This window comes from Emys orbicularis, chromosome 6, assembly GCF_028017835.1.
Source record: "Emys orbicularis isolate rEmyOrb1 chromosome 6, rEmyOrb1.hap1, whole genome shotgun sequence".
Lineage (NCBI taxonomy): Eukaryota > Metazoa > Chordata > Testudines > Emydidae > Emys > Emys orbicularis.
Window position 1 is genome coordinate 134,910,884 of NC_088688.1, and position 23,892 is coordinate 134,934,775.

At 51.0% G+C, this 23,892-nt stretch overlaps 1 protein-coding gene across 1 annotated transcript in view; it reads left to right on the top strand.

The window, feature by feature from the left end:
- Positions 1-23,892, top strand: part of ELP1 (elongator acetyltransferase complex subunit 1) — a 108,822-nt gene that overhangs the window by 68,838 nt on the left and 16,092 nt on the right. Inside the window, exons 25-33 of the mRNA XM_065407068.1 lie at positions 701-786; positions 1,559-1,707; positions 9,298-9,421; positions 12,003-12,100; positions 12,847-13,048; positions 15,494-15,555; positions 16,275-16,337; positions 16,432-16,492; positions 19,039-19,152. Of these exons, the coding sequence (XP_065263140.1) occupies positions 701-786; positions 1,559-1,707; positions 9,298-9,421; positions 12,003-12,100; positions 12,847-13,048; positions 15,494-15,555; positions 16,275-16,337; positions 16,432-16,492; positions 19,039-19,152 (959 nt within the window). The remainder of the gene's footprint in view (positions 1-700; positions 787-1,558; positions 1,708-9,297; positions 9,422-12,002; positions 12,101-12,846; positions 13,049-15,493; positions 15,556-16,274; positions 16,338-16,431; positions 16,493-19,038; positions 19,153-23,892) is intronic.

The following is a 23,892-nucleotide window of genomic DNA, read 5'->3' on the forward strand; positions in this document are numbered from 1 at the left end:
CTGTTGTCCAGAGGTAAAGGCTGATGTGGTGAGGAAGCTAGTTTTCTGTTTTAATTAAGGCATCATCAGAGTTTATATATGTACTGTATCCCAGGGATCATCCTGGGCAAAATGTTCCTCCTTGGTATGTTCTTCACCCTTTATTCTTTTCAAATAAAAAACAAAATCCCCAAATCCCAACCCTTCCATTAAAGCAAAGACTACACTAAAATAGTCAATAATAGAACTTAAAAAATACAGTAGAACCTCAGAGTTGAGAACACCTTGGGAATGGAGGTTGTTCATAACTCTGAAATGTTTGTAACTCTGAACAAAACGTTATGGTTGTTCTTTCAGAAGTTGAACATTGAATTAATAGAGCTTTGAAACTTTACTATGCAGAAGAAAAGTGCTGCTTTTAACCTTACTTTAAATGAAACAAGCACAGAAACAGTTTCCTTAAAAAAAGATTTGACAAGGTTAAACTTTCCCTTTATTTTTTTAGTAGGTTATGTTTAACATAGTAATGTACTGTATTCGTCTCCCCCCCCCCCCCCCCCTTTGTCTTTGCTGCTGCCTGATTGTGTTCTTCCGGTTTCAAATGAGGTGTGTGGTTGACTGGTAATTCTGGTGTTCATAACTCTGAGGTTCTACTGTAGATTGTTGATCTTCTCCTTCTGATTGGTTTCTTGCTTTGTTTCTTGTTGTCTGTTTCCCTCAGATACTGTCTTTCAATACTGACATCCCATGTGAAGAAAAGCACCCCAGAACTGGAAATTGCCCTTCAAAAAGTGCATGAGCTGCGAGGTACAGTGCTCCTAGTTCAGATGGCAAGGAAAGGGCTGCACATCTGGGGAGAGTTCAGAGAGTAGCTCTGATTATTAGCATTATTTACCCCTGATTTTTGACTCTGAATAACAGAAATTTGTCCAGGCCTCACAAAGTTCAGTTCAGAGTCTATGAAGTTAGCTGTCACAATGAAATAGCATTGGATAGCACAGAAGAGACAGAGTCTCATATGGTTACTGTTGCCTGGTGTTGTGATCATTAGTCTGTAGTCAGGGATTGGTTAATCATATCTGTGAATGAGCCTGGGTGTTTTAGCTGCCTTCTTCGACCCCTGTTTTTTGCATGGGTGTTCTGTGTGCCCCATGCCTGTCGCTGGTCCCTCAGCGTGGCACACTTGATGTCATTCTGCAGTGATATAAGCAGGATGCAAGTTGTGTTGTCCCTTGCTTTAGGCCAGGCCCTGAAGACTGCCATGCTGCTGTTCAGGTTACTACGTGAATAGCTGAGGCAGGCATCCCCAGCATCCCCTCTTTCAAGCACAAGACTGAATGGGATGATTTAGTTGGGGTTGGTCCTGCTTTGAGCAGGGGGTTGGACTAGATGATCTCCTGAGGTTCTATGAATCGTTAGAGCAGGGGGACTGCCAGTCTGTCTCTGAAATCAGACCGTGCTGTTTCTAATGAGCTAAGTGAGCGTGCGTTCTCATGGTGTGCCTGGAGCTCACGGGAACAGCCTTTGATTGGTGCAAGGTACAAGTGATTTTTGATGGCTCTGTTTCCCACGATTACAGAGACTGTTTCACCAGCAGCTGAGGGGGTGACTGCAGAAGCAGCGTTGAAGTATCTGCTCTTCCTGGTTGACGTCAATGAACTGTACGATCACTCCCTGGGCACATACGACTTTGATTTGGTTGTCATGGTGGCAGAGAAGTCTCAGAAGGTCATTGTGACACTACTTGTTCTTACCGTTTTCTAATTTTCAAAACAAAATTACCAAAGTTTCAAAGGTGGATCAGTTGACACATTGTTTCCGAACCATAACTCTGTACCAGTCCAGACACCCATCTTCCAGCCCTAAAGTCCAAGCGCCCTCACAGGCCAGCCCCTGACTGTCTCCTCAGCACTGTTTGGGAAACCACCCGCTCAGGTTTGGGGAATACACCCTCCCTGGGGCAAGGGTTCTCTGTCCTTGGAGTGCAGAGTTAATGGGGTGCTGACTTTGTGCCACTAGTGAGGAGAGGTGTAGAAATCTTGGCTTCTTCTTCGAGTGCTTGCTCATATCGATTCCAATTAGGTGTGTGCGCGCCGCGTGCACGATCGTCGGAGAAATTTTTCTACCCTAGCAACACCCGGTGGGTCGGCTGTGGAGCCCCCTGGAGTGGCGCCTTCATGGCGCTGGATATATACCGTACCCGACCCAGCGCCCCCTCAGTTCCTTCTTACTGCCCGTGACGGTCGTTGGAACTGGAGCGCGGCATAGCTGTTCTCCACTCTCCTAGCTTTACCCGTTGTTTTTTGTAGATAGTTGTTAATTGTGTTCTTTAGATTAGTAGTTGTTAATAGTTATAAATAGTTTTCGTAGTTAGCGGGGGTTAAGGGGGCTCTTATTCCCCCCTTTCCCCCCTGGCGCACAGCCGGGCTCATGCCCAAGGCTCCCGGCTTTAAGCCGTGCGTGACATGTGCTAGGCCTATGCCAACGGGAGACCCCCATGACTCCTGTCTAAAGTGCTTAGGGGAGTCTCACCAAACGGACAAGTGCAAGATTTGCAAGGCTTTCAGGCCAAGGACGAAAAAGGAGCGGGACTTCAGGCTTAAGCAGCTCCTCATGGAGGTGGCACTTAGCCCGGATCCTCCTTCGGCGCGCCAGGTTCCGGCACCGAGCGTCTCGGTGCGTAGCGCCCCAGCGGCACCTTCCGGTACTGCACGCGGAAAAGGCGCCACGGCACCGTCCTGCCTCGGCACCGCATCCACCGCAAGCCCCTCGGCGCCGATCCCTGTCTCTGGGACATAAAAGGCCCCGTAAGACTCAGGACGCTGCCGCCCAACAGGCACCAGCTCCCCCCACACCGGTGGTAGAGCCGCGCCCGGCTTCCGAACGCCAGAGGGTGCAAGTAACATCAGCACCGTTGACTCCGGCACCGGGTGTGGAGCCGTTGAGTCCGGCGCGGACTGGCTCACCGCCTTGTCAAGTGGTGGAGCCCTGTCTCCCTTCCACACCGGAGACGTTTGCCACGGCGAGAGACCTCATCGCCCTCACGGAGCCGGCGCCTTCTCAACCTGCGGCACCGCATGCCCTTCGTACAGTGCAGTCCAGGGGCAAGCCTGCCCTGATACGCCCACCGTCTCCGGGCGTGGACTTGCGGCACCGCTCCCGGTCTCGGAGCAGGTCTCGACGCCGCTCGCAGTCCCGGCACCGATCTCCATCTCGGCACCAGTCGTACTCGCAGCACAGATCTACCTCCCGGCACCGGTCTCCTTCTCGGCACCGACCCGAGCATCGGTACCGGTCGGAGTCAAGGCGCAGCTCCCGGCACCGGTATGAGCGCCGCTCACATTCGCGAGGCCGCTCCCGGCACCGAGGTTACAGACGGTCTTCGTCATCCAGATCCGGGTCCCGGTACCGACATGGACATCGGCACCATTCTCAATCCCGGTACCGTTCACCGGCACCACGCAGAGGTCTCTCGCCGTTGGATCGGCACTGCTCAGCACCGTACCAGGACGATTCTCTGCACCCACGCTCGGCACCGCCCTGGCCCTTGAGATCGGCGTCTCACTCGTCTGAAGGGGCCCCCCGTTCAGCGTACCCTGCTCAGGGTCAAGCTGCAGACGACTTGGGTCATTGGCAGGAGGGGGCAGAAAACCTGCGACAAGACCCTACGCATTGGTCTTTCTGGACCCCTTGGGCGTATCACCAGGCTCAAGGGGCTCCACTAGCAACCTCTCGCTCAGCTCACTCTGAGCCCAGGGCTCCTGAGGCCACCATCTCCCATCCTCCCCCAGGGGGTATGGAGGCTCTGGCCCCGACGCCCACGCAGGAGCCAGACCCTGGTGCAGGGGATCCTGCACCTCCGAGTCCTATGGAGCCGGACCCCCACACAGGTCCTTTACCCCCTGAGGCGTCCTCCTCATCTTCCCCAGATGAGGCAGTGGCAGGTACAACACCCGCAGGCCCACCTCCTATAGATCTTCGTGCCCACCAAGACTTGTTACGTAGGGTGGCACGAAATATGGACTTACAGGCTGAGGAGATAGTGGAGGTGCAGGACCCGGTGGTGAGCATCCTTTCATCTGATGCCCCAACCCGGGTGGCGTTACCCATTATCAGAACAATTCAGGCTAACGCTACGGCCCTATGGCAAACCCCGGCCTCATCCCTCCCACTGCCAGGGGTGTAGAGAGGAAGTACTTTGTTCCTTCTAAAGACTATGAGTACCTCTACACACATCCCCCACCGTGTTCACTGGTAGTCTCATCAGTGAACGCCAGAGAGCGCCATGGCCAGCAGGCGGCAGCGCCCAAATCAAAGGACGCTAAGCGCTTTAATTTGTTTGGACGCAAGGTTTATTCGGCGGAGGGTCTGCAGCTCAGGGCCGCAAACCAACAGGCGCTCTTAAGTCGATATAACTATAACTCATGGAACTCCATGGGGAAATTTAAAGAGTTGGTCCCCCAGGACTCGAGGGAGGAGTTCGGGGCCCTGGTGGAGGAGGGCAAAAAGGTGGCTAGAACCTCCTTACAGGCCTCCCTCGACATTGCGGACTCGGCCGCCAGGACACTAGCATCGGGGATAGCCATGCGACGTGTCTCCTGGCTCCAGGTTTCGGGGTTGCCGCCAGAACTGCAGCAGACCCTGCAGGATCTGCCGTTTGACGGCCAAGGCTTGTTCTCGGACAAGACGGACTCTAGGTTACAGAGCCTCAAGGACTCGAGAACCATGATGCGCTCCCTGGGGATGCATGTCCCAGGACCCCAACGCAGGCCATTTAGGCCCCAGCCACAAAGGTTCTACCCTCCTCGTCTGAGACAGGACTTCCCCAGAAGGCGGGGACGAGGTGCTAGACGGAGGTCGACCGGCCCTCAACAGGGTCAGAATCAGGGCCCGCCTAGGCCGCCTTCAGGCCCTAGGCAAAACTTTTGAAGCTGCGCCCGAGGACGGCACACCAGCCACTACCCAGGATCCATTTCCTTCCTTTCGGGATCGCCTCTCCCGTTTCCACCGTGCTTGGTCCCTTATAACTTCGGACTGTTGGGTCCTTCGCACGGTGGAGAGGGGATACGCTCTCCAGTTTTCTTCGTTCCCCCCCTCCCCGTCCCTCTTCAGGGACCCCTCTCACGAGCATCTCCTTATACAGGAGGTTTTGGGGCTCCTCTCTATGGGGGCCATAGAGGAGGTTCCCCCAGAGTTAAGGGGCAAGGGGTTTTACTCCTGCTACTTCCTGATCCCCAAAGCAAAAGGAGGTCTGCGACCCATCTTAGACTTACGCGGACTCAACAAATTCATAGTAAAGTTGAAGTTCCGCATGGTCTCCTTGGGGACCATCATCCCTTCCCTGGATCCTGGGGACTGGTACGCCGCCCTCGACATGAAGGACGCTTATTTTCATATAGCGATCTACCCCCCTCACAGGCGCTTCCTTCGTTTTGTAGTAAACAAGGTACACTACCAATTTGCCGTCCTTCCCTTCGGACTGTCGCGGCTCCGAGAGTGTTCACCAAATGTATGGCCGTCGTGGCAGCATACCTTCGTCGACAAAGGATACAGGTGTTCCCGTATCTAGACGACTGGCTGGTCCGCGGCCGTACCAGGAAGCAAGTTCGGGCGCACGTTCACATAATACTACAAACATTCCACGACTTAGGCATTCTACTCAACAAAGAGAAGTCCACTCTGGAGCCAACCCAGAGAATAGAGTTTATCGGGGCAGTCCTAGACTCCACACTCGCCCGAGCTCTTCTGACAGACATTCAGTTTCGCACCATCGCGAACATCATCCACGGACTCCAGGCCTTCCCGATTACCACTGTAAGGACGTGTCTCGGTCTGTTGGGTCACATGGCCTCTTGTACTTACATAACCAGACATGCCAGACTTCGGCTTCGTCAACTTCAGGCCTGGCTGTCGTCAGTGTACCGCCCTTCTCGGGACAGCCTGAACGTGGTGGTCACGATTCCGAGCTCGGTCTTGACCTCTCTCACCTGGTGGCTGGATCACAAGGCGGTTTGTGCAGGAGTGCCGTTTCACGCCCCACAACCCTCCCTGCACCTAGTCACGGATGCCTCATCTCTAGGTTGGGGGGCTCACCTCGGGGAGCACCATACCCAAGGCCTGTGGACCGCATCCCAACTAGCTCTGCACATCAATGTTCGAGAGCTGATGGCGGTGCGCCTAGCCTGTCAGGCATTTCTCGGTCTCCTACATGGCCGCTGCGTATTAGTCCTCACAGACAACACCACGGCCATGTTCTACATCAACAAGCAAGGAGGAGCCCGGTCGTCTCCCCTATGCCAAGAGGCCATTCGCCTGTGGGAGTTCTGCATTGCCCACTCGATACATCTCATGGCATCGTTCCTCCCTGGAGTCCAGAACACTCTGGTGGACCGTCTCAGCAGATCCTTCCAGATGCACGAGTGGTCGATTCGCCCAGACATCATCTATTCCATCTTCCAGAGGTGGGGATTTCCCCAGGTCGACCTGTTCGCATCTCGAGCCAACAGGAAGTGCCACGCGTTCTGCTCCCTACAAGGGCGATCTCCGGGCTCCCTGTCCGACACCTTCCTTCTAACGTGGAAGGACCAGCTGTTCTACGCTTTCCCTCCATTCCCACTGGTCCACAGGGTACTTCTCAAACTACGCAGAGACCAGGCGCGTATGATTCTAGTCGCTCCAGCTTGGCCAAGACAGCACTGGTACACCACGCTTCTGGAGCTATCGATTCAAACTCCGATCACGCTCCCCTTGTGCCCAGACTTGATCTCCCAGGACCACGGTCGATTGTGTCACCCCGACCTGCAATCGCTCCACCTTACAGCGTGGATGCTCCATGGCTGAATCGGACAGAACTGCAATGCTCACATCCTGTGCAACAGATTCTGCTGGGAAGTAGAAAGCCCTCTACACGGACCACCTACTTAGCCAAGTGGAAGTGGTTCTCCTGTTGGTGCGAACAGCGGGCTACGCCCCCCTTGCAGGCATCTATTCCCCTCATACTCGAGTATCTCCTGTCCCTGAGACAGCAGGGCTTGGCGATATCTTCAGTCAGAGTTCACCTGGCCGCTATATCGGCGTTCCACCCAGGAGAACACGCTTCCTCGGTCTTCTCTAACCCGATGGTTGTCCGATTCCTCAAGGACTTAGACCGCCTTTACCCGCAGCAACGCCAACCTGTTCCGGCGTGGGATCTTAATCTGGTCCTCTCCAAGCTCACAGGACCCCCGTTTGAGCCGTTGGCTACCTGCTCACTCCTTTACCTATCTTGGAAGACAGTCTTCCTTGTAGCCATCACTTCAGCAAGGCGTGTTTCTGTACTCAGGGCGCTCACGTCTGAGCCTCCGTATACAGTCTTCCATAAAGACAAGGTGCAGCTTCGCCCCCACCCTGCCTTCCTTCCCAAGGTGGTATCAGCTTTTCATGTGAACCAGGATATATTCCTCCCGGTCTTCCATCCTAAGCCGCACGCCACGCATCAAGACCAGCGTATGCACTCCTTGGACGTGCGCAGGGCCCTTGCTTTCTATATTGAACGTACGAAACCATTTCGAAAGACGACGCAACTTTTCGTTGCAGTAGCCAACAGGATGAAGGGCCTACCGGTCTCCTCACAGTGCCTGTCCTCTTGGATCAGGTCCTGTATTTGTGCTTGCTACGACCTGGCCGGCGCCCCGACGCCGCGCCTCACCGCTCACTCCACGAGGGCCCAGGCCTCCTCGACTGCCTTCCTGGCTCAAGTTCCGATCCAGGACATTTGTAGAGCTGCAGTTTGGTCGTCAGTCCACACATTCGCCACTCACTATGCACTTGTACAGCAATCCAGAGACGATGCTGCATTCGGATCAGCGGTTTTGCACACGGCAATGTCTCACTCCGACCCCACCGCCTAGGTGGGGCTTGGGAGTCACCTAATTGGAATCGATATGAGCAAGCACTCGAAGAAGAAAAGACGGTTACTCACCTTTGTAACTGTTGTTCTTCGAGATGTGTTGCTCATATCCATTCCAAACCCGCCCTCCTTCCCCACTGTCGGAGTAGCCGGCAAGAAGGAACTGAGGGGGCACTGGATCGGCTGGGGTATATATCCAGCGCTATGAAGGTGCCACTCCAGGGGGCTCCACAGCCGACCCACCGGGTGTTGCTAGGGTAGAAAAATTTCTCCGACGATCGTGCACGCGGCACGCACACACCTAATTGGAATGGATATGAGCAACACATCTCGAAGAACAACAGTTACAAAGGTGAGTAACCGTCTTTTTCCACTTCTGTGCTTTTGAGGTGATCAGGTACATGGTGTACTGTGACCTCAGCTGAGTGACAGCATGTGTGCATGTGAATTTTCCAGTTGGGTTTCGTTTTGGAGAGGCTCTCCATGGCACTCTGTTTCGGAACTGGCTGGTACGTCACAGAGATCCCCAACTTCAGGGAAGGAGCTGCTGCTGGCCCTCAAGTAAAAACACTGTTTATAGTGTTAGGGGTTTCTTCCCAACCATTAAGGCTGGAAACACTTTTTTAAAATGAAATGTGAGATTCTGGAATATCCACTCGCTGGCAAAAAGTCAGACGAGACAGAGAAGGAAACAGTTTTGATGAATCAGGACGTCAAAAATTAACACAATTATAAACTGAAAATAGAGCCGTCCTCTGTCTGCCCATGACATGCTGCTAAAATCCAAATGGGAGTTGATTTTCAAATCTCAGTAATGAACTAGCTAGAAGGGCCTAAAACCATAAACCAGTGGTTCTGAACCAGGGGTACGTGTACCCTTGGGGGTATGCAGAGGTCTTCCAGAGGATACATCAACTCATCTAGATATTTGCCTAGTTTTACAACAGGCTACATAAAAAGCATTAGCGAAGTCAGTACAAACTAACATTTCATGCAGACAATGACTTGTTTATACGGCTCTATATACTGAAATGTAAGTACAATATTTATATTCCAATCAATTTATTTTATAATATGGTAAAAATGAGAAAGTAAGCAATTTTTCAGTACTAGTGCTGTGACACTTTTGTATTTTTATGTCTGATCTTGTAAGCAAGTAGTTTTTAAGTTGAGCTGAAACTTGGGGGTATGCATGACAAATCAGACTCCTGAAAGGACTACAGTAGTCTGGAAAGGTTGAGAGCCACTGCCGTAAACCATCCAGAGGGAGTGATATTTAGTAACTCTCAAGCTAGCAGATTTGATTGATAGTTCCAGCTTTTCTTGCTGATTATGGGCTGCATGTTGCGGGAGATGCAGTTGCCAGGGTATTATTTGACTGAGCAGTTTGACATATAAGCGGCAACACAGTTATCTGATGTGCTTTGCAGGACCCTAAGGAGTACCTGCCGTTCTTAAACACCCTCCAGAAAATGGAAACCAACTATCAACACTACACTATAGACAAATACCTGAAAAGATACAAGAAGGCACTCTGCCACCTCAGCAAATGTGGTAAGTGCCCTGCATGTATTGTGTCTCTGGGACATGATTCTCTGTTGTAGCATTTCACCACCTTCTACAGAATAGGATAAAAAGAAAATGAGTGTCACAGGAAGCCAGTGTGGGATCCTTGTTTGGCTTTGTTGCTGTTGCACAGATTAACTTTGTTACTTGATTTTATACCTTGCTTTGGAAAGATACTTTTTATGGAGGGTTCTTTTGCTGAAGCACAAGTTCTGTCGTAAAAGTGGCTTGTAAAGGAAGCACATTGATCATTAGGCTCTGTTTGTTGTGGGCATGCAGAGATGGCGTTGTGTGGCTGAAATAATGGCACAGTCATTAGTTCCTGTGTCCTGAATGGCTCAGATCACTTTATTATTGTTCAGGTTGTGGCCAGGAAACAATCCTGGCTCCTACGACAAAGCTCCTATGGGCTGTGGTGGGGCCAGGCCTGCATCCCATGTCCTACAGAAGCTAAGGTGTAGCTCGGTGATACTCAGATCTCAGTGGTTCAGGAGCCAAATTAGCGATCCGCACAGGAGTGTGAACTCCTTGTTTCATTTACTGTAGTACTAAAGATTCATATTTAAACAGTATGACAGAGGACATATTTAACTTACACACACACACACACAATCAATTCTTACAGCAAAATGACTGACGAAGTATTATTATTTTATCAACTACAATTGGTTAATACTAGGGCTGTCAATTAATCGCAGTTAACTCACGAAATTAACTCAAAAAAATTAATCTTGATTAAAAATATTAATCGTGCTGTTAAACAATAGAATACCAATTGAAATGTATTAAATAGTTTGGATTTTTTCTACATTTTCTCATATACATTGTATTCTGTGTTGTACTTGAAATCAAAGTGTATATTATTTTTTATTACAAATATTTGCACTGCAAAAATGATAAAAGAAATAGTATTTTTCAGTTCACCTCATAAAAGTACTGTAGTGCAATCTTTGTTCTAAAAGTGCAACTTACAAATATAGATTTTTGTTTTGTTTTGTTACATAACTGCACTCAAAAACAAAACAATGTACAACTTCAGAGCCTACAAGTCCACTCAGTCCTACTTCTTCTTCAGCCAATCACTAAGACAAACAAGTTTGTTTACATTTGCAGGAGATAATGCTGCCCTCTTCTTATTTACAGTGTTACCTGAAAGTGAGGACAGGTGTTCGCATGACACTTTTGTAACTGGCATTGCAAGGTGTTTACGTGCCAGAGATGCTAAACATTCATATGCCCCTTCATGCTTCGGCCCCCATTCCAGAGGACATGTTTCCATGCTGATGACGCTCATTAAAAAAATGATTAAATTAAATTTGTGACTGAACTCCTTGGGAGAAAATTGTATGTCCCCTGCTCTGTTTTACCCGCATTCTGCCATATATTTCATGTTATAGCAGTCTTGGATGATGACCCAGCACATGTTGTTCATTTTAAGAACACTTTCACTGCAGATTTCACAAAACACAAAGAAGGTACCAATGTGAGATTTCTAAAGATAACTACAGCACTCGACCCAAGGTTTAAGAATGTGAAGTGCCTTCCAAAATCTGAGAGGGACAAGGTGTGGAGCATGCTTTCAGAAGGCTTAAAAGAGCAACACTCCAATGCAGAAACTGCAGGGCCCGAACCACCAAAAAAGAAAATTGACCTTCTCCTTGTGGCATCTGACTCAGATAATGAAAATGAACATGGGTCGGTCCACACTGCTTTGGATTGTTATCGAGTAGAACCTGTCATCAGCATGGACGCATGTCCCCTGGAATGGTGGTTGAAGCATGAAAGGACATATGAATCTTTAGCACATCTGGCACATAAATATCTTGCGACGCCGGCTACAACAGTGCCGTGAGAATGCCTGTTCTCACTTCAGATGATGTAAACAAGAAGCGGGCAGCATTATCTCCTGCAAATGTAAACAAACCCATTTGTCTGAGCGATTGGCTGAACAAGAAGTAGGACTGAGTGGACTTGCAGGCTCTAAAATTTTACATTTTTAATGCATTTTTTTAACATAGTTGAACTTACCAATGTAAAATTTTCATGATCAAGAGATTGCACTACAGTACTTGTATGAGGTGAATTGAATCACTATTTCTTTTGTTTTTTTACAGTGCTAATACTTGTAATCAAAAATAAATGTAAAGTGAACACTGTGCACTTTGTATTCTGTGTTGTCATTGAAATCAGTATATTTGAAAATGTAGAAAACATCCAAAAATATTTAAATGCATGGTATTCTATTATTGTTTAAAAGTGCGATTAATCGCGATTAATTTTTTTAATTGTGCGATTAATTTTTTTAATGGCTTGACAGCCCTAGTTAATACCATAGTAAAAGCCTCCTGATTGGTTAATAATTAAAATCACAGTGTTTTAATATCATGTGCTGCAAAGAGCCCCTTGTGGCTCGCGAGCCTCAGTCTGAGCATCACTGGGGTAGCTGGTAAGTTGTGCTATGGCCCCAAAGCTCAGCCAGCCTTTCCCGCAGTGCAAGTGAACTGGTGAGAGTCGTGTACCCTGCCATGCTGTGTCTGTACCACTGGAGGACAGTGAATTGTTTCCTCAGGTACAGAGCACTTCTCTGAATTTCTGAACTTGGTGAAGGATCAGAATTTGTATAACGAAGCCCTGAAGTTGTATCCACCTGATACTCCAGAACACCAGGTGCGTGACCTGTGCTGTGAACCTAGGGAGTGGTTCTGCTGTGCTCATGGAATGCTGGCCCCTGCTGGTTGCAAGGGGTTAATATGGAATGCTTGAAACCAGGAACTCCTGTTCTCTGCACTGCACTTCCAAACTGTTTTGTTTTGTTTAATGGTGAACTGCAGCTGCTCTTACTGCCCCTTGGTAGGTGGGGGAGGGGATGTTAATAATGAGAAGTGTCTGCGATGCTCCCCGTCTCCCTCATTTGGGGGGCTGCTGCTCAGATCCCAATCCTTTGCAGCATTGCTGTTCCTGCCCCCCCCCCAATGTTTTCCCTGAGAGACCTGCCTCCCTCCCCCCCTCCCCCCCTTGCCCTTCTGAAGTCACCCTGCAGCTTGTGCAATAACTGACCTGTTATGGGCAGGAATCCTGAGCAGCCAGAGAACTGCTGCCCCGCAACCAAACCCAGGCCTTGGCCTCATGGGATCTTGCCGTTGGGCTTCACACTGCCTGCATGACAGCTGCCCTGAGAACCTACCCAGCCCCAGGAGGTGCAGAGCAGTATGCACGTGTGCATGCCCGTGCGCTCTTGTCACGTGTGACAGAGAGCGCGTGTGCATTCTTGTGCCCTGGGACGTTGGCCAGGGTAAGCTCCGAGCCCTGAGCCAGCTGGCTACTGTGAGCTAAACCAGGACCAATTTCCTTGGCTCCTCTTTCTTCAGGCCTGTTGGTGATTCCATTCTCGTTGTTTGGTCTGACTCTTGCAGGCTGTCGGCAGTGCCTTTGGCGAGCACTTGAACCAGAAGCATCTGTATGAGCAGGCTGGACTGATCTTTGCCCGCTGCGGTGCATTTGAGAGAGCCCTCGATGCCTTTCTGAGCAGTGGCAGCTGGCAGCAGGCCCTCTGCATGGCCTCTCGGCTTGGTTATACGGTGGATCAGCTGGCTGGTCTTGCAAGGAGCCTGGCAGGTAAGAGTCGTTGGGTGCACAGAGCACAGGTGGCCATCTGGAGTCACTGGTTCAGTGTGGAACTTTCTGCACTTCACTGGGAATGTCAGATTCTTTTTGGAGCAAAAGGGTAGATTTTTCAGAGGCCAAGACCTTCAGGGAAAAAGGGCTGAGCATAGAGCTGAAATATTGCTAAGAGGTGTGCCATGCCATGCCACAGCATTCTTACCCAGGCTTGGTGTGTTTAGCTGCTGGGGAGGCATGTAATTCATTGCAGGAGCCAGGACCATCATGGGGGAATACCCTTGGATGCACCACTAGCCTGGAGCAAACAATCCCAGCGAGCTGTCTTCTGCATCCTCCTCTGGTGGAGGTGTGCTGAACTTCTCTTCTGACACACTTTGCCAAAACCACTTAGTTTTCACACAGTTCTGCAGCAGCGAAGCCCCATGTCTCGTCCAGGCCTAATGAGAATGGGTAGAGCTCGTGCGCGGCTCAGCGCTATCCCCACGTACAGGACTGCTTGTGAGAGGAAAGGCTGTGGAAGGAAGCGTACTCGCTTGTTCTAGAACAGAGGTCCCCAAAGTGTGGGGCATGCCTCCCTAGCGGGGTGCAGAAGAACACCTGGGCCAACCCCACGGGAGGGGACAGAGCCCCCCCAGCCCTGCTCTGGTCCTGCCCCCAGCTGCCTCCCCAGCTCCTGGCCCCATTCCCAGCCTCGGCATGACTCCACTCCCGGCCCCACACCAGCCCCCAGCCTGTGCCACTCTGTTCCTGGCCTAGAACTGAAGCTGGGGGCAAGGTTGGGAGAGGAGGCGCACCTGGCCGTGGGCCTGGCTGCAGGCCCCCACCGCAGCCTGGCCGCAGCTCTGACCCCAGCCGCGGCCCCGCTCCCAGCTGTGGCCCCAGCCTCGGCCCCTTACCCCTGTCCATGTCCCCGCCCCCAGCTGTGGCCCTGTTCCTGGCTCGTGGGGTTAGAGGGGGGTGTGGACGGGGTAAGGTGGAGGTGACCCTCAAAAGTTTGGGACCACAGTTCTAGAAATTGCCCCAATAACACATCAGTGGGTCTAATGGTCCCTGTACAATCTGCTCCCCCATTCCCCACTCACAATGTGACCAAAATGACTCCTTTGCAGACCCCACCCTCCTCCAGGGCCGGTAAATGTAACTGTGTGTTGTGATACAGTGGGGCTGGCCCCAGCAGGGTGGCATGGCTCTAGTGCACCCTCCTCCCTGCTGGTTTGCCGGAAACCCTTGGCTCCTGTGTGCCCGCTCTCTCATTGGTTGTTATTCCTGTTACTTAAATGGTGACTTAATGCAGCTCCCCGCGTAGGGAACGGGATTGTGACAGTGGCGGGCTGTTCAGTCCAGCAGACAGAGGTCTGACAGATCCAGTGGTGGGAAGTAAGGCGTAAATTGTGAGCCGTGAGGGGAGTTCACCATTGGAACCATTTTTTTTCATAGATTCAGTGCCAAACAGGACCATTGTCGTCATCTAATTTGACCTCCTTACGAAGAGTCACGCTGAGTGTTCCATCACTGGCAGCTTTAAACCAAGAGCTTTTCTGAAAGAGATGCTCTAGTTCGGCTAGGAATTAATTCAGGGAAGTCCTATGGCCTGCGTTACACGGAAGGGCAGGCAAGATGATCACAGTGGCCCCTTCAGACTTTAAAAATTTGACTCTTATTAGAAGCTGTTGGTTTTAAAACAGCTTTCTAAAAAGCTTAACTGGACAGTGCAGCACTGGGACCCAGAGGGCAGGGCAGTGGGCTGGGAGTCAGGAGACCTGGGTTCTGGTCCCTGCCCTGCCCCTGACCTGTTGGGTGAGCCTGGGGAAGTCATTTCTCATCTCTTCCCTTTCCTTTCCCTCTCTTTGTGTGCAGACCGCAGGCTGGTTGTGACGCACCAGACATCATGGGGCCCCAGTCTCAGTTGGGCTCTCTGGGTGCTCTTGTCATGTACGTGATTATTACTGATGAGGATTAGATGGCAAAGCTGCTGGGGAATTTTCACGGCACAGCTGCCTTTCCTCTCTCTCCTTGACACCCATTTCTGGTCTGAGAGATGAGCGCTCATTGAGCAGAGAAGGGATGACTGTTCCTGCAGACCTCGTGCTGGCAGTGGGAAGGCTGGGGCAAGTTCTGCATGAGGAAGATCTGTAAGGTCTGGCTCAAGTTTAAATAAAGGAAACCTCCATTTGCTATTACTTACACGCAAACATGTTCATGTTCTCTCTCTCTCTCTCTCCTGTCTCTCTCTCCCCTGGGCATAGGGAAAATGGATGCAAACAGGCTTCCTTCAGCCAGCCAGAAGAATTAGTATTAGTGGGCTCATGGATGCTACAGACTGACACTGCGGGTTCATTAGCCCCAATGATGGGCATCCTCCACTTTTAGATCAGGTCTCTTGTCTGGACCCAAACTCCAGCTATTCCTGAAATGCTTAATTCTGTCCTTCTTTTCTAGGAAAACTAGTTGAACAGAGGAAACATGCTGAGGCAGCCATACTCCTGGAGCAGTATGCACAGGTACCGTGCACCCTGGTGCACCTCCCTTTTGCCTGCCCTCGTTCTGATCTCTCGACCCAGGGCTTATGTCCCCTCACTGTCATATAGACTCTCTGTTTGGGCACCTCTGACAAAAAGATTAACCAGCCTGGGGCTGAATAGGAGCTAAGCAGAAGCTATAGGACAGGACAGCAAAGCCTGTGGTGTGCTCCCAAGTGTTTATGGGGGGGACTTATCAGTGGTATGGTTGAGCTGGGTGTAATAAATTTCAGTTGGCTGCCAGGAGTCCTGAAAGGAACACATCCGTGTCTGCTGCTGCAATAGCTATTGAAGAATACTGGCACTGGATGTGTTGCAGTTTAAATCACACTTGTACAGACACTTAAGTAGACTTGATTTTTGCCCTCTGCTGTCAGGAACTTGAAGCCAGTCTCTGTTCTCACATGCCTGTGGAGTGAGCGAGTGCCCAGGAGTGGTGCTGGCCCTGGCATTGCCGGGCTAGGTTTTGGGATGGCAGGTAGGATAGTGGAGGAGAAAATCAACAAAACTTGGAGTTAAGATGTCCTTATGCTGAAAATATGTAGATTGGCTTCAGGCAGGATTTCCTGGCACTGACTGCAGTACAGTTGTGATGGGAGCTGTGCTTGAGCAGTTGCAATCCAGGAGCCCAATGCCCCATGCCAGAAGTAACGCCTGATTGTAGGACAGTAATCATTGCGTCCTTGGTCTCCTTTCCCCAGGACTACGAAGAGGCTGTGCTCCTGCTCTTGGAAGGGACCGTCTGGGAAGAAGCCTTAAGACTAGTAAGGGCATTCCAAAGTACTAACTCCTAGAGAGTTCCTAGTGTGTCTATCTCCTGAGAGAACTCTCCCCTTCCTCACCTTGCTCTCTCCCCAGATTCACAAATACAGCAGACTAGACATTCTGGAGACCAACTTCAAACCTGCTATCCTAGAAGGTGAGTCTCTTATTATTGTGAGGAGTCCTCCATGCAGAGGGCTCTCTGCTTGTTTGTAATGGAGTCCTAGGGAATGTGATGAGACCTGGCATCGGAAGATGTTTGGAAGATGTTTCATTGGCTCTGCCTAGTTACAAGTGGATGGCTATTTGTAACACCGACAGCGGGCAGGATTGAACATGGGACTTCTGGAGCTAAACACATGAGCCTCTACTGCATGAGCTAAAAGCCACGTGGCCTTTAGCTAAGGCTGTAGAGCAGACTCATTCTCTCTCTCTAAGTGGTCTTGGTGCCACTAGATGGGACAGGACACCACACCCAGGAGATGTGTGGGTTACATACTTCCCCTAGATGAGGAAGTGTATCCTGAGCTTCAGAGACTTCCCAGTTGAAATCCTGGATGAGCCCCCACTTGTAACACCGACAGACCCCGTTCATCGGCAGACGGGATTGAACCTGGGACATCTAGAGCTAAATACATGAGCCTCTACTGCCAGAGCTAAAAGCCACATGGCCGCTAGCTAAGGCTGTAGCAGACTCATTAATCTCTCGCTAAGTGGTGTCGGTGCCACTAGATAGGACAGAGCACCACCCCAGGAGGTGTGGGGGTTACATATTCACATCTGACTCTGCTCAGCACGGCTTAGCATGCAGCAACGTGACAAGCACTTTTGACTCAATCTTGCCCTCCTTGAGATCAGTGGCAAAATTTGCCCAGACATCAGTGCTGTGGGGAAATAGAACAGGGGGGCCTTCTTTTTAATAGCCAGAGCTGTGAATCTGAAGGCCCCGAAATAAACCCTCCAACAGAGATCTGTTATGCTAACTACCCTTACACAAAGCAGTACAGGCCAGGGCCCAGGCCAGGGCCTGAACTAGACTAGACTGCACAATTCCCTGCCAAACTCGGTCAAGGGTCATGACCAGAGGAGGGGGGGGCAAGGAGGGAAAGAATAAAAGAATAAAAAAAAGCCCCAGCAGCAGCACTAATGAAATATGTTCATGACTAATGAAATATAATAACCACTTGTGTGAAGCAATAGGGAATTTTAGCTAAATGCAATTTCTTAACTCATGCAGCTTCTCCTTTGGGTGATCTGTGACCCACGCCGTGATTCCAGCTATCTGCAAAAATAGCCAATCATAGATCCTCTTTAGGCGTCCCATGGAAAACCCCCCCCCCAATCTTTAACCAAAAGAAAATAACGTTTCTTGAGAAATGTACCCAAACTGGTGCCAAGTACCACCCCTGGGGAAAACCACCAAGCGCCCCTCTACCCAAATAAACACCCAATTCTCGGAAAATAATGAGGAAGGTACCAGGGGAGAAGGGGGAGGGGGGACTGACCCCGACCCTAGTTTCTTAACTCGCGGTTTAGGGGAGGGACTGACCCCAACCCTAATTTCTTAACTCATGACGTATTGTTTGTACTTTGCTTGTGGTTTAATGAAATAAAAGCCGCCTGCGAGCAGTCCTCAGTGTGTCAGTCTTCGGACTGCACCCCAGTGCACTGGTATGTATGTCAATAAACTGGCCTCAGGCTTGAGTCTTTGAACTAAAATCACTGCGTGGGTGTCTTTGACCACAACAGTGCTGTGTGATGGGATTTATGTGCATGGGGGAGAGTCAGGCTGGAAAAGTAGGAATATTGTTGGTTAGTAAAGGAAGCGCATTGACAGAGCTGTGTGCAGGGAAAGTGTATGTATATGGAGCTCCTCTGTGGAGGAGTTTCAAGGTGGCTTAGCCTTCCCTCTCCTGCTTTGAGGGCTAAAGGAAGGCTGGGCTGATATTGCTGGAGAATTCTCCTTCTCTTGGTGTTGGAGTTGGGTGCTCTGTTCTCCTGGACCATCTTAATGAAAGGGGAATAGAAGAAGGGTCAGTACTACTGTGGCCACGAGCCTTACAAACAGGATCCTCAAGTTAGGCTTCTAAACCCCAGGCTAGGCACATGGATGCCTTTGGCACTCTGGGTTTAGCAAACTACCTTTAAGCTCCTGTTGGCTTTTTTTAAGCTTTGAATTTCCATCCATCCTATGTGATTTCTGAACAGTTCTGCCCCCACTGTGCTGGGCTCCTAGGCTTCAGAAAACGAACACAGCACATGTTAACAATACGAACACGTGTTGACTCTAGGGCTTTGTCTTCACTACCCGCCGATCCGGCGGGTAGCAATCGGTTTATCGGGGATCGGCTTACCGCGTCTAGTGAAGACGCGGTAAAATCGATCCCTGATCGCTCTGCCGTCGACTCCGGAAATCCACCTCGGCAGGAGGCGGCAGCGGAGTCGGCGGCAGCGCGGCAGCGGTCGACTTTCCCGCGTCCTCACCGCTAGGTAAGCCGACCTAAAATACGCAACTTCAGCTACGGTATTCACGTAGCTGAAGTTGCGTATCTTAGGTCGGACCCCCGCTGTAGTGTAGACCTAGCCTAGCTCTGCTTCCAAAGGGAATTGAAAAAGGGTTTTAAAGTTTAGAATGTGCTTATTTATCTTTGGCCTGAACCTAACACCTTCCTGGCCCCTTGGCACCATCTGCTCTCTCTGCAGCTCAGAGAAATTATTTGGTGTTTCTGGATTCTCAGAAAACAACGTTCACTCGCCACAGAAAGCGCCTCCTGGTGGTTCGAGAGCTGAAGGAGCAAGCCCGCCAAGGGCTACTGGGTATGTTTTTGAACCAATGCAGGTCAATAACTAGTGTCAATAACTAACGATGTCTTAATGAATTCCTGAAAACACCAATGAAGTGGTTTCCCCATAGGAGCATAAGAATGGCCATAGTGGGTCAGACCAATGGTCCCTCTAGCCCAGTATCCCGTCTTCTGACAGTGGCCAGTGCCAGGTGCTTCAGAGGGAGTGAACAGAACAGGGCGATCATCGATTCCTGGCTTCTGGCAGTCAGAGGCTTAGACACCCAGAACAAGGGGCTGTGTCCCTGACCATCTTGGCTAATAGCCATTGATGGACTTATCCTCCATGACCTTATCTAATTCTTTTTGAACCTAGTTTTTTGGCCTTCACAACACCCCCTGCCAGCGAGTTCACAGGTCAACTGTGCGTTGTGTGAAGAAATACTTCCTTTTGTTTTAAACCTGCTGCCTATTAATTTCATCGGGTGACTCGTGACTCTTGTGTTATGTGAAGGAGTAAATAACACTTCCTTGTTTGCTTTGTCTTCATCATTCATGATTTTGTAGACCTCTATTCTATCCCCCTTAGTTGTCTCTTTTCTAAGCCAAACAGTCTTCCTATGCTCTCCTTAGGCCCTAATGTCAATGGCTGTGCTGGGGGTCTGCTGTAGCTTGTGAAAGTGGCCGCCTGGTTTGATATTTCTTATAACAAATTTTTTTCAAGAGTCAGAGAATTAGAATGTGACCTGTTGATTTCATTCACCTTGTGTGAAATCTTTGCATTTCCTGCTTTACAATTTAAATTTTTTCTTCTACAGAGCTGTCAGTGTGGCAGCTTTCCTGAGTTAAACACTTCCACATACATGTAAAAGCCCCACAAGAAAGGACCATGTTTTCCTTTCCACACTGGCCAGTTGGGGTTTAGTCATGATCCGGACACATGCTGCATTGTAGAGCACCTGTTAGAGGTGAGGTTTCTGGTTCACTCCCCTTTTGCCAGTTCAGGGAAGCCCATGGGGATTATTTTAAAAGAAAGCTACTCCTCTTTCTTCGAGTTTGTGTCCCTATGTGCACGCACCTATGAACTGGAGACTGTAAAGTGGTGTCCGCTGGCCCACATCTGTGCAGTGCAGCTCCTGGTGCTCCCAGACGAGGGCAGATAAGGAAGTGTGGCCCAGCTGCCTCTTAAAACCTTCTCAAAGATTGAGGCAGACCGATTGCATGTCCATTTATTCTTCTTCCAGTGCTTGCTTATGTCAATTCCATGTTAGGTGTGTGCGTGCGTGGCTGCCAGAGATTTTTTGCCTTAAAGAATCTGTAGGGCCAGCTCTGGCGCCCCCTGGAGCCCCGCACTCATGTGTCGTTATATGAGGCTCCCCCAGTTCCTCTCAGTTCCTTCTTGCTATCCGTGCGCTCTCTCAATTCCTTCTTACTGCCCATGACGGTTGCTGGAACGCCTTTCTCCTTTATGACAGCAAGTGTGCCTAGTGGTTTTTCTTCTACAGTTCTTAGTGTTAGTAGTTAGTTAAGTTCAGATAGTTAGTAGTCCATTCAGGGACATTGTCCCAGGGATGGGGCATGCTCCGTTCCCCTGGCTTCAAACTGTGTTCCGCCTGTCACAAACCTATGCCAGTCAGCAACTCCCACGCAAGCTGTTTAAAGTGTCTGGGGAAGACGCACATCAAAGACAAGTGCAGAATTTGTAAGGGCTTCAGGCCAAGGACACAGAGATACATCCAAAAGCCTTGCTGATGACCGTAGACCATCCTCAGAACCATCCCACTCTGACTCGGCACCGAGCACGTCGATGTCGGTACAGAGTGCTCCACTGGCACCAGGCTCACCTCGGCACCATTCACCATCACTGTTGCCGAGCAAGCAGCCCAGGAAGCAGCGCACAGATGGAGGGCGCTTCCCTGCGCTAAAGAAAGACAAAGAAGGGGTGGCAGGCAAAGGACCCATGTCAGGCCATTTGCTCTCTTTAGAGTGGCAAGAGGCAGCCTCTCCACCAGGGCTCCAAGCCCAGTAAGGGAACCACCTCTGACTCCCAGGAGCGGTAGGGGACCCTTGCACCTGGTGGTGCTTTCAACACCGCAGCCCCAGCGACGTTTGTCTCAGTCTCTCTGGTACTGGTCGTCCTCCTCTCGGCAGCGGTCGCTGACGCTACAGCGCCAATCACCAACCCTTCGGCACCGGTTTCCAACGCCTTGATCCCTGACTCCGTGTCACTCTCCGCTGTCTCAGCACTGATCTCTTCCACCCGGCACTGCTCCCCGGCCCCGCTCATAGCCGACAGTGGGAGGCTCCGACTTAAGTTCCCTCTAAGCTGCGTGGCCATGCAGCTGCCTATTAAGCTCTGCACAGGGGCCCCGAGCTGCTGTGGTGAGAGAGGGCTGTGGGGAGTCCTCTTTCCCCTCTGCAGCCCCGGGGCAGCCTGCACCAGAAATCCCTCATCCCCGGCCCCACCCCAGAGCCTGCACCCCCAGCTAGAGCCCTCACCCCCTGCACCCCAACCCTCTGCCCCAGCACTAAGCCCCCTCCCACTCTCCAAATCCCTCGTCCCCACCCCCGCCACATGAATTTTGTTATGTGCACCAATATGGAGGTGATGCCCGGGGCCCCCCCGCTACCACTGGTGGTCCTGGATTGCTGCTCCAGGGCAGTGCCAGGGACCGGCTGCCTGGGGCTGCCGGAGCAGCGGCCGGTGCGGCTGGGCCCTAGGCTTCCCCAGCTGCTGGGCTGGTCCTGGGGTCAGCATTGCAAGATTCACGGAGGTCACGGAAAGTCATGGAAGCTGTGACTTTCCGTGATCTCCGTGACTGATTCGCAGCCTTAGTTATAATATCTGGGACTCCATGGCTAAATGTAAGGACTCCCTGCCACAGGAGCTCAGACAAGAGTTTGCATCCATCTTGGAGGAGAGCAAGCCAGTGGCCAGAGCCCCTCTCTAGATAGCATTGGATGTGGCCAATTCAGTGGCCAGCTCTATGGCCTCCACTGTGTCCATGCCATCTCAGAAGGTGCAGCAGTCTATTCAGGACCTCCCATTTGAGGGCAATGCTCTGCTTTCAGAGAAGACATACCAAGCTGCATGGCTTGAAAGATTCCCGTGCCACACCTTGCTCCTTGAGCCTGTACCCGCCGAAGGCCTCTAGGAAACATTTCCGGCGACTTCCACCGCCTAGATTTTTGGGTCCACCGTGGCAGAGCTCCTACAAGAAAAGAGACAGAGGCTTTAAACCCTACTGACCCACCCCGTCCTCCTCGGCTGCCCTGTCAGGCCCCACACATCACCCAGATGGCCCATGGCAGGTATTTTGAGGGTATGCCCGAGGACAGTCTTCCAGTCTGGCCTCAGGATCCATTCCCCCATTCGTTTCTGAACCATTTGTCTCCTTTCCTCACTGCATAGACCCAGGTGACCTTGGACCGTTGGGTGCCCAACACTGTAACACTGGTTACACCCTGCAGTTTTCCTCACTCCCTCCCTCCCTCCCACTCCCTTCCCCAGTCCCTCTTCAGGGACCCTTCTCATAAGCATCTCCTCATCCAGGAGGTGGAAACCCTCCTACGTGTAGGGGCCATAGGGGAAGTTCCTCAAGATATGAGGGGAAAGGGGTTTTATTCCTGATATTTCCTATCCCGAAGGCCAAAGAGGGCCTCAGATCCATCCTAGACCAGCGTGGCCTCAACAAATATCTCAAGGAGTTGAAGTTCCACATGGTCTCCTTGGCCTCCATCTGCTCTCTGGATCCAGGGGACTGGTACGCTGCCCTCGACGTAAAGGATGCCTACTTCTATATTTCTATTGTCCGGGCCCATGGGCACAGGAGATTCCTCTGATTTGTAGTGGGCCAACGCCATTAACAATTCACGGCACTGCCCCTCAGCCTTTCATATGCTCCGAGGGGCTTCACGAAGTGTATGGCAGTAGTGGCCGCTTTCCTGAGACGTTGAGGCAGATCTACCCATACCTCGACGACGGGCTTGTTAGAGGCAGGTCACAAGCCGGGGTTCAGCACAGCCTCTATTTAGTGCGGTCCACCTATCAGTATCTGGGCCTGCTTATAAACGAGCAGAAATGAACTCTGACCCCTGTTCAGTGGATAGAGTTTAGAGGAGCAGTACTCGACTCCACCCTGGCCAGGGCCTTCCTGCCAGAGTCCCAATTCTGAGCCATGTTGGACCTCATTGTGCACGTCAGGGCAAACTCGCTCACAACCGCCTGGGTATGCCTCAAGCTGCTAGGCCACATTGCAGCGTGTACTGACGTGGCCCAGCACACACACCCACGCCTCAGACCCCTGCAGATGTGGCTGGCATCCGTTTACACTCCGAGCAGACAGTACTGGTCATAGCCCTGTTGAAGACCTTCCATTAGAACAGCCCAAGCTCTTCAGCGCGGATACAGACTCCTCACTGCGTACCCTTAAGGATTCAAGTCACTGGGAATTTATGACAAAAAGACATTTTAGCAGATCTCAAACACACAGCCTTCCAGACGGTTCCAGTACCACCCACAGCAGGCCTTTCCTAGGCCTTCGGAGCCTTTGAGGGGGAGATCCAAACCTCACCCCCCTACCACTACCCAGTCAGCACCTCCTTCTAACAGACAGTTTTGACAATGTGGTCAAGAGAATTGAGCAGCCTATTTCCCCAGATCCTCTGCTCTCTACCATCCACCCCCCTTTCGGAGACTGATTATCCCACTTCCTGTCTGCCTGGAAGCACATCACTTCAGAAAAATGGAATCTAGAGCTGGTTGATGTGGAAT